The sequence below is a fragment of the Canis lupus genome, chromosome 28 (genome assembly GCF_011100685.1).
Source record: "Canis lupus familiaris isolate Mischka breed German Shepherd chromosome 28, alternate assembly UU_Cfam_GSD_1.0, whole genome shotgun sequence".
Lineage (NCBI taxonomy): Eukaryota > Metazoa > Chordata > Mammalia > Carnivora > Canidae > Canis > Canis lupus.
The window spans coordinates 29,375,640-29,384,705 of NC_049249.1; the positions used below are offsets into that span (position 1 = coordinate 29,375,640).

A 9,066-nucleotide genomic window follows, 5' to 3' on the forward strand; every position below is an offset into this window, starting at 1 on the left:
ATATAATATTGTTACATTATATGTGAAGTGGTCTGATATTTGAAAGTATATTATATGTTTATTTTTCATATTATAAATACTAAAATAAGCACTAAAAAAAGGCAAAGAAAAGCATGATAATAAGCCAAACTGAACATAAACATTAATCATAAAAAATAAGCAAAAAGACAGGAAAAGAAAATATGAAAAACAAAAGAACAGAGGGAACAAAGAAATCAAAAGATGGTGGCTTTAAACACTACCATGTTAATTACATTACATATAAATGGTCTAAATGCTCCAATTAAAAGGCAGAGGCTGGGGCACCTGGTGGTTTAGCTGATTAAGCATCTAACTCTTGATTTTACCTCAGGTCATGATCTAAGAGTCCTGGGATTGAACACCACATCAGGCTCCATACTCGGTGGGAAGCCCGCTTGAGATTTTCTCTCTCCCTCTGCCTCTGTCCCTCTCCTGACTTGCACTTTCTCTCAAAACACAGAAGACCTTTTTTTTTAAAGAAGGCAGAGAGGTTGTCATACTAGATTTAAAAAAGCAAAACAAAACCATATGCTGTATACAAGAAATGCACTTTAAATACACAGGTTAATATAAAATAGGAAAAGACATATTGTGTAAATGATCCTAAAAAATAAAATAATTGGCACGGCAATCAAAAAAAAAAAAAAAGCAGGCTTCACAGTAAGGAATATTACAAAAGATAAAGACAGATATTTTTTTTTAATTTTTATTTATTTATGATAGTCACACAGAGAGAGAGAGAGAGAGAGAGAGGCAGAGACACAGGCAGAAGGAGAAGCAGGCTCCATGCACCAGGAGCCTGACGTGGGATTCGATCCCGGGTCTCCAGGATCGCGCCCTGGGCCAAAGGCAGGCGCTAAACCGCTGCGCCACCCAGGGATCCCAAAGACAGATATTCTATAATGATCAAACAACCACTCGATTAAGAAGACTCAACAATACTAAATATGATACACCAAAGAACAGATTAATGGAATTTAAACCCATACATATATGGTCAGTTATTTTTCAACAAAGTAACTCAGAGAGGAAAGGATAATCTTTTTAATAAATGGTGCTGAGGGATCCCTGGGTGGCGCAGCGGTTTGGCGCCTGCCTTTGGCCCAGGGTGCGATCCTGGAGACCCGGATTGAATCCCACGTCGGGCTCCCGGTGCATGGAGCCTGCTTCTCCCTCTGCCTATGTCTCTGCCTCTCTCTCTCTCTCTCTCTCTGTGTGTGTGACTATCATAAATAAATAAAAATTTAAAAAATAAATAAATAAATAAATAAATAAATAAATAAATAAATGGTGCTGAAACTGGATATCCATACCAAAAAAAGAAAAAAGGAACTTCAATCCTTATCTCATACGACATACCAGGTATCAACTCATAATTTAGATCACAGATCTAAACATAAAAGCTAAAATCATAAAACATCTAAAATAAAATACAGGAAAAAAATCTCCCTGTGAGGTAAGCAAGTATTTCTTAGGATAAAAAAAGTACAACCATAGAAGAAAAATTGATGTTGGACTTCATCAAAACTTAAAACTTCTGTTCTTCACAGACTGTTGTCAAGAATAAAAAGACAAGGGATGCCTGGGTGGCTCAGCAGTTGTGCATCTGCCTTTGGCTCAGGTCATGATCCTGGGGTCCTGGGATCAAGTCCCGAATCAGGTTCCCCACAGGGAGCCTCCTTCTCCCTCTGCCTGTATCTCTGCCTCACTCTGTCTCTCTCATGTATAAATTAACAAAAATTTTTAAAACAGAAAAGCCAGAGATAACATTCTCAATACATATTACCTCACAAAAATATATATCCAAAATTAATGATGAATTATTGCAATAAAACAACCCAAGAAAAACTTAAAGAGATTCCCAAACAAAATTACATTTAAGGGCAATAAGCACATGAAAAAGCCAATGGCATGTATAAAAGAGAAATGCAAAACAAAACCACAATGAGATATTACTATTCTCCCTCTAAAAAGACTAAAATTAAAATACACAATGCTTACAATACCAAGGATGTGAAATGTACCCAATATAAATAAGTATGTGGAGCAACTGGAACTTTTACACATTCCTTATTTTTTTTAAGTTTTTTTTTTATTTGACAGAGAGAGAAAGAGCAAGTAAGCAGCTTCTCATAAAGTTAAATACACAGCTAATACCAAGCAATTCGACTTACAGGTATTTGTATGAAAACATAGGTCTATACCAAACCTACATGATGGTTCATAACAGCTTTATTCATAATGACCCAAATTGGAGAAATACAAATGATCACCAGCATATGAACAGATCAACGATTTGTGTTATACCCCTGCCAAAACAGAACTTAGTCCTAAAAAGTAACATGCAAGAATGTTTATGAATCTCAAAAACAGGGTGAAGGAAACTAGCCAAGCATAAAATAATATAGATTGTAAGATACCATTTATAAGAAAACTCAGTAACAGAAAGCAGAAGGGTAGGGGCAGGAGTACTGAAAGTAAAGAGCATAAAAAGGATTTTAGTGATGAAAATGATCTATTGATTGTTTTAGTGGTTACCGTTGGAGAGATAGTCTTCCTTGGGCTTCTTGCACTCCTGTATGTTTTCCTGAGTGTGCTAAGATTGCAAAGCCCAGACCAACTGCTCTTGAACTTGAGTCATTCTATAGCTGGTAACCTTGAAAGATGAGGTAATGTCTTCCCCTGAACAAAGAGCAAGATCGCTTACTGCTTTCTATAAAAGCAGTGGATTCCCCAAGTTCAATATTCTTCAGCTGCAACACAAACCCAATGAGGGAGCATCCACCTTGGCCATACTGTATTGCCTCTGGGAGATTTGGGGGCAGGGGAACCTATGCAAATATGCATTTTCACACTATTTGCTGGCCATGAATAACATATTTCTTTCTCTGGTTCAGAAGTCTCCTGGCAAAAAAAAAAAAAAAGTCTCCTGGCTTATTCCAGCATTCAGTAGTAACAGTAACAGGCTAGCTTTTAGCTTGCTTATATCCTAGATAAAATTTTATGCCTCAAATGAGTACAATTTATTGGATGTAAATGGACAAAGGAGAAAAGGTGTATAAGAAAGGAGGAAATGGACAAAGGAAAAAGAGGAGGAAGTGAAGGAGAATGAGGAAGAGGAAAGAAGGGGTTGGAACATCAGATATTCCTCAGTATGTAGAATGAATCAATCCAGACTTACAAAGACAATAATGTGTATTTTTATCATATTCAACACACGTACACACACACACACACACACACACACTTAAATGTCCTCCAAGAAGACCCTTCATCAAGGAATTAATAAATATACTGGTGAAGGATGTAGTGAAAACTGCTGTGGTGGCTATCCTTTGTAGTTCTAGGTTATAGATGGGCAATAGTGCCATTAAAAGGGCTCCCTGATTTCAACAGGATAGTGGGATTCCCAGAGTGACAAAGAATAAGTAGAAGCACTTAATCCTGAGATTTACAAAGTAGGCATGGTTATAATATGCAAGAGGACCAAAACTGTAATTAGAATGGTTTGGATAGCTGGCAGTACCTAACCATGGTGATCTAAAGAAAAACACATGGGCAATATTCTTGATGGGAAGGTACCACCTGATGAGAAGAAAAAAAAGAAAAGAAAACCAAAAAACTCGGGATGCCCAGGTAGCTCTGTGGTTGAGCATCTGCCTTTGGCTCTGGGCATAATCCCAGGGTCCTGGGATGGAGTCCCACATCAGGCTCCCCGCAGGTAGCCTGCTTCTCCCTCTGCCTATGTCTCTGCCTCTCTCTCTGTGTCTCATGAATAAATAAATAAAATCTTAAAAAAAAAAAAAAAAAACCCTAGCTATATCAAACTGAGGCCTGACTTAAGTGGCTACAATGTAAGAATTATAGCATGCCACCTAATATACAGGCTGAGTTTGTTCAAAGACACAGAGCCCTTGGAGAAAAGGAGACAATGGGTTCCACTAAGGAAGGACCCTACAAAATTTGCATAAAGGAGCATACTTGAAGTCTTCCTCCTAGAGGAATGGAGGTTCCAATAGAATATGGAAGTTTTCATCAAGGAGACAGTGCATGTGGGAAACAAAATCACTTGTGCTTTTTAGGGGTTACTCAACACTGGCTCTAAGCCCAAACTAACTCTTAGGGACCAGATCATCACTGTGGTAAACCAGTCAGATCAGAAGCTGTGATGTCATATCGAGAAAGACTGTTCTGGCTTCAATCCATCTTACAGTAGGCCCAGCGAATCCATGGACCCACCCTATAATTTCCCCAGTCCTTGAACACACAGTTAAAGGCTCCCTAAACTATGGAGTAAGGGTTATCATCAGTGTCAGAAGGGCCAAGTAAAATCCCCTAGCTGCGCCCCTTCCTAACAAAATAATAAACCCAAAGCCAAAGTACATCTCTGAAACTGGAGAGGACAATATCAACTTCAAAGGCTTAAAAAGATGGTGGGATGGGGATTGTCTGAACCTTGTTTCACTAACCTACTGAGCCAGTGCAGAGGACATGGATCTTAGAGAACGACTGTGGATTATAGTAAACCAAATGAAGTGGTGACTACAATCATAGTCGTTCCAGATATGGTCTCTACTAGGACAAATAAACACAATCCCTGGCACCTAGTTTGCATCCATCAAGCTAAAAAATGCTTTCTTTTTACCTATTCCAAAAACAGACCACCAGAAGCTGTTTTCATCTTACAATCCAGAAATTCACTTTGACTGTCATAGCTCAGGGCTTCATCAACACTCCAGCTTTCATTATTTGGTCCACAGAGACTGTGGGCATCTCGACACCTCATAGGGCCACTACATTGTTAGTTCAGCCAGCAAATCCTGTATCCCCACCCACACTTGGTGCCATCCAGCTCTCTACTCTTTGCCAACCTAACAGGTAGGAAGGCACTATTACTCGTTTATTTTGCAGGTCTCTGATTACTTAATAATTCCAAACATCTTTCTATGCATGTTAACATCTGCTATTCTGTAACCTACTTATTAATACCCTTTGCCTATTTTCCTACAGACGTTGCTGCCCTCTTTTTACTGATGTGTACTTCCCTGTCTGGTCTACATATTAACTCCTTATCGAGTTTGGGCACTGCAAATACCTTCTCTCATTCTTTCTTCTCTTTCACTGAGTGAAAAATCTTTAATTTGTATATAATCAGTCATTATTTTTTTTACCTTTATAAATTTTTGAAGTTTTAAGAGTCGTCCTAAGAAGTCCTCCAAAGAGCCTCTTCAACAATGTCTCCCATTAATTTTATAATTTCTCTCACGTTTAAAATTTATCCATAACCAATCCTGTCTGTAGTGTAAGATTTTTTCCCTCCATATAGTGAGCCACTCTTCCTAACATGACTCCTTTCTCCAATGATTTATGCTACCCTTATCTTAAGTTCCTGAACACATATGGGTAAAGCTCTGCTAATTTGTTCTCCAAGACTATTTTTTCTGTTCATACGCTTGCACTACAGTTTTTATTACCACAGCCTTCAAACAGTATCTTAATTTCTGATAAGGCAAGCCCCACCAAAACAAATCTTTAGGATTGCTTTAGCTCTTCACAAACTTTATTCCATCTGCCATACGGATTTTAGATTTAGGTTACAAACCAGTTTAGACACACCGACTGAAATTCTGATGGCAGTGTTAATCGAACTTTACAGATTAAAATGAAGAAAACTGACCCTCATAATAATAAACAAACATATCCCAAAACATGGGAAGTTTTTCCTTATTTAGATCCTCTTCTAGTTCCTTATCAAAGCTGTTAAAATTTTCTTCTTAAAGTTCTTACGTACTCTTGTGTTAATTCCTAGACACTTTATAATTTTGATGCTTTTACTGTATACAATATTTACTTCTGACTACCTTTACTAGTTGGTTATTGCTAGTGCAGTGAATGCTACAAATTTTTGTAGTTTGCCTTTCAATCCAGTAACCCTGCTAAACTCTTACTAGTTCTAATAGTTTCTCTGAATTCTAATGGTCCTTCTAGTTAAGTATTAAAATTCACAAATAGGGGATCCCTGGGTGGCTCAGCGGTTTGGCGCCTGCCATTGGCGGAGGGCATGATCCTGGAGTCCTGGGATCAAGTCCCACGTCGGGCTGCCGGCATGAAGCCTGCTTCTCCCTCCTCCTGTGTCTCTGCCTCTCTCCCTCCCTCCCTCCCTCCCTCTCTGTGTCTACCATGAATAAATAAATAAATAAATCTTTGAAAAAATAAAATAAAATTCACAAATAATGAGTTTTTATGCTTCCCTTCCTATCCTTTTATTATTTTTCCCCTTTGTAGTAGTAGCTAGGCGTTTTCTTACCATGTTAAACAATAATAGTGAGAGAGGACATCCTTGTTACTGATCTCAAAATGAATGTTATCTATATAATTTCTCCATTAAGTATTATTATTTGCTATAGATTTTTGGTAATGACCTTGATCTATTTATCTCATATTCCAAGCTTGCTAAGAGTTTTTATCACATACAGTTGTTGGATCTTATCTAATGTTTTTATGATATCCATGATTTTTCTCAAGTTTATTAATGAGATACAATAACAGTAAAGAGATACTCATATCTACATTCTTAAAACTCCACGGATCATGATTCCTTTAACATACTGTTAAACGTGACATATGGTTTTCATATCTATGCTAATAACCGAAGCAGATCTATAATTTTCTCATATTGTCCTTACCTAGTTTTAAAATCAAGATTTCGCTAACCTTGTAAACTGAGCTAGGCATCTTTTTATTTCCCTATTTCCTAGAAGGACTTGTAAAAAGGAATTGTTACTTAACATTCAATGCAACTCGCTGACCTCTGTCCAGTTTTCGAAAGGGGAGGTCTTTACCATTTCAGTTTGCTAAATATTTATTAGTTCAAGCTATCCACTCCTTCTGATACCAACTTTCAGTTTGTATTTTTCTAAGAATTTACACTTTTCATCTAGGCTCTCACATTTATTAACCTATAGGAGTTCATTAAGTTTTTCTGAAAAATTCTCATGCTCGTAGTTATTCCCCATTTTTTATATTTGCGTCTTCTTTTCTTGATCCATCTTATCAGAAGTCTATCTAGCTTATTAATCTCCAAAGAACAATCCTTTGGTTTAGCAAATCTTTCTTTTGTTCCTAATTTCATTGGTTTCTGCTCTCAACTTGATGGTGTTTTCTGAACTCTTTAACTGAACCCTTTAAGCACTAAAACAAGCTTCCGTCAGCATTTAGATAAGTCACCAGGCCACTTAAGGCCTGGTTTCACTTATATAGACTTCAATACACAAGCTATGTATTATTCTCACAAATGCATAATACAAAAAAAAAAAAAAGCCTATCCGAATCTTACCAACCATACGTCCACACAAATGTCTTTGACCAAAGCTTTATCCTGAAGGCAAATAAATTAGGTTATGTGCTGTTCCCACCAAAAAAACTAAAAGTGTAAAGCTGTAATTGTATATCTGAATCAAGGCAGATATTTTCTCTGCACAGCTAATTGGACAATTACTGGTACCGCTTGATAAAATTAGTAACTAGAAATGAAATCTCCAGTTGCTTTACCAGATGCCATTCAAAACCTGCAGTTATTAATAGGAGAGTAAAAATCTGGCTGCCATGGTCACTCTTCACCACTACCAGCACCTCCAGAAAACCCACTCAAAGCAAAAAAAGAAAAGAAAAAAAAAAAAGGCACTTTTTCCCCCTAGCTATAGAAGCCTACCTCTCAGGGGCAGTTTCGGATTACAAAACAAGATTTTGGTCTTCAATCTTCCTGCTGGCAACTGAACAGCTAAGACAGCTCACTAACATAAAGTTCAACCCTCAACATGATCCTGGACTTGGGACACACGCTAAAAATGGCTTTTTCTTAGGAGTGTAGGCTTTCAAGACTGATTTTATACGTTATTGGCTTCAAAACGGATGTCGCTCCCAACCACACTGGTGTGTCCCCCCCACCCCCAAGAAGCACCTCCTACATTTTTTCCCCTATCAGGACACAGAAGGGGCACACCGAAGAAGGAAAAAGAACGAGGTGTAGACATTGCTCAGGTCTCCGATTCCTGAGTTGTTTAACGCAGACTGGCTAAAAGCACAAGAATACAATTGCCAGATTTCTCTCCGGCTACCACAAAAAAAAAAAAAAAAAAAAAAAAAAAAAAAAGGACTCTTGCTAACGAAGCTCAGAGGGCCTGGTTTTCCCCCTTACGTTCAGGGCGAAACTTTCAAGGGGGAACGGAGAAGAAAAGAGCTCCTTAATGTTCGCGAGCTAGCCAGCTGTGCTAAGGCTCGCATTTGCGGGAGAGCTTGGGGCTGCGTGCGCACCAGGCCGCCTCTCTAGGCCAGGTAACACAAGGAGCCAGGGCCGCTCCGGCGCTGGCCGCAGACACCCGGGGGGGGGGGGGGGGGGGGGGGGGGGGGGGAGGGGAGGGGAGGAGAGACCCAGGCCTGAAACAAAGGAAGCAGGAGGGCTGGCCGACAAGGGTGGATTCGGCGTCCGGGCGGGGAGGAGAAAAGCCAAGGCTGCTGGGGAGAGGCTGGACTCACAGAACTTGGAGGTGGAGGTGTTGATGTTGATGGTGGAGCTGGGGGTGGGGGCGGGGGCCGCCTTGGCCACGGCGGCGGCCGTGTCGCAGCTCTTCAACATCATGATCACCCCGTTGGCCTCGGGCGGGGGCGGCGGCCCCATCGAGAGCCCCTCCTTGGGGCCTTTCCTGTCCACCGAGGCCGCGGGCACCGCCAGCAGCGGCCCCCCCGGCGGCTCTCGCGCGGGGGCCGAGATGGACGAGGGGGGCGGCGGGGGCGGCGGGGGCTGCCGGAAGCCGTCCACCGCGGCCTCCCAGTTGTTGTGGTTCTGGTCGTCCATCATCGCCACGTAGCTGCCCCACTCCTCCTCTTCCATGCTTTCCTCCATCCTGCAGGCCCCCAGCACCCGCCCGCCGCACAGGCACCTGCCGCCCGTCGCAACCCCGGGCCAGGGGGCACCGCGGCCTCCGCGAGCTCACATCGCCGGCGGCCGGCGCCGGCGCGGCGGGGCAGGCAGCGGCGCGCCGGGGC

General features: G+C 40.9%; 1 protein-coding gene across 3 annotated transcripts in view; it reads right to left on the reverse strand.

The window, feature by feature from the left end:
• CACUL1 (CDK2 associated cullin domain 1) overlaps positions 1-9,066 on the reverse strand; it is an 81,784-nt gene that overhangs the window by 63,745 nt on the left and 8,973 nt on the right. The window contains exon 1 of one of the 3 annotated variants that reach the window (XM_038578932.1): positions 8,557-8,954. The exons of 1 other annotated variant lie outside the window; for it this stretch is intronic. In XM_038578932.1, coding sequence (XP_038434860.1) covers positions 8,557-8,923 — 367 coding nt within the window. In that variant the 5' untranslated portion in view covers positions 8,924-8,954. Of the gene's footprint in view, positions 1-8,556; positions 8,955-9,066 lie in introns of those variants that run through there. One more of the 3 variants, XM_038578933.1, reaches the window with a different exon arrangement.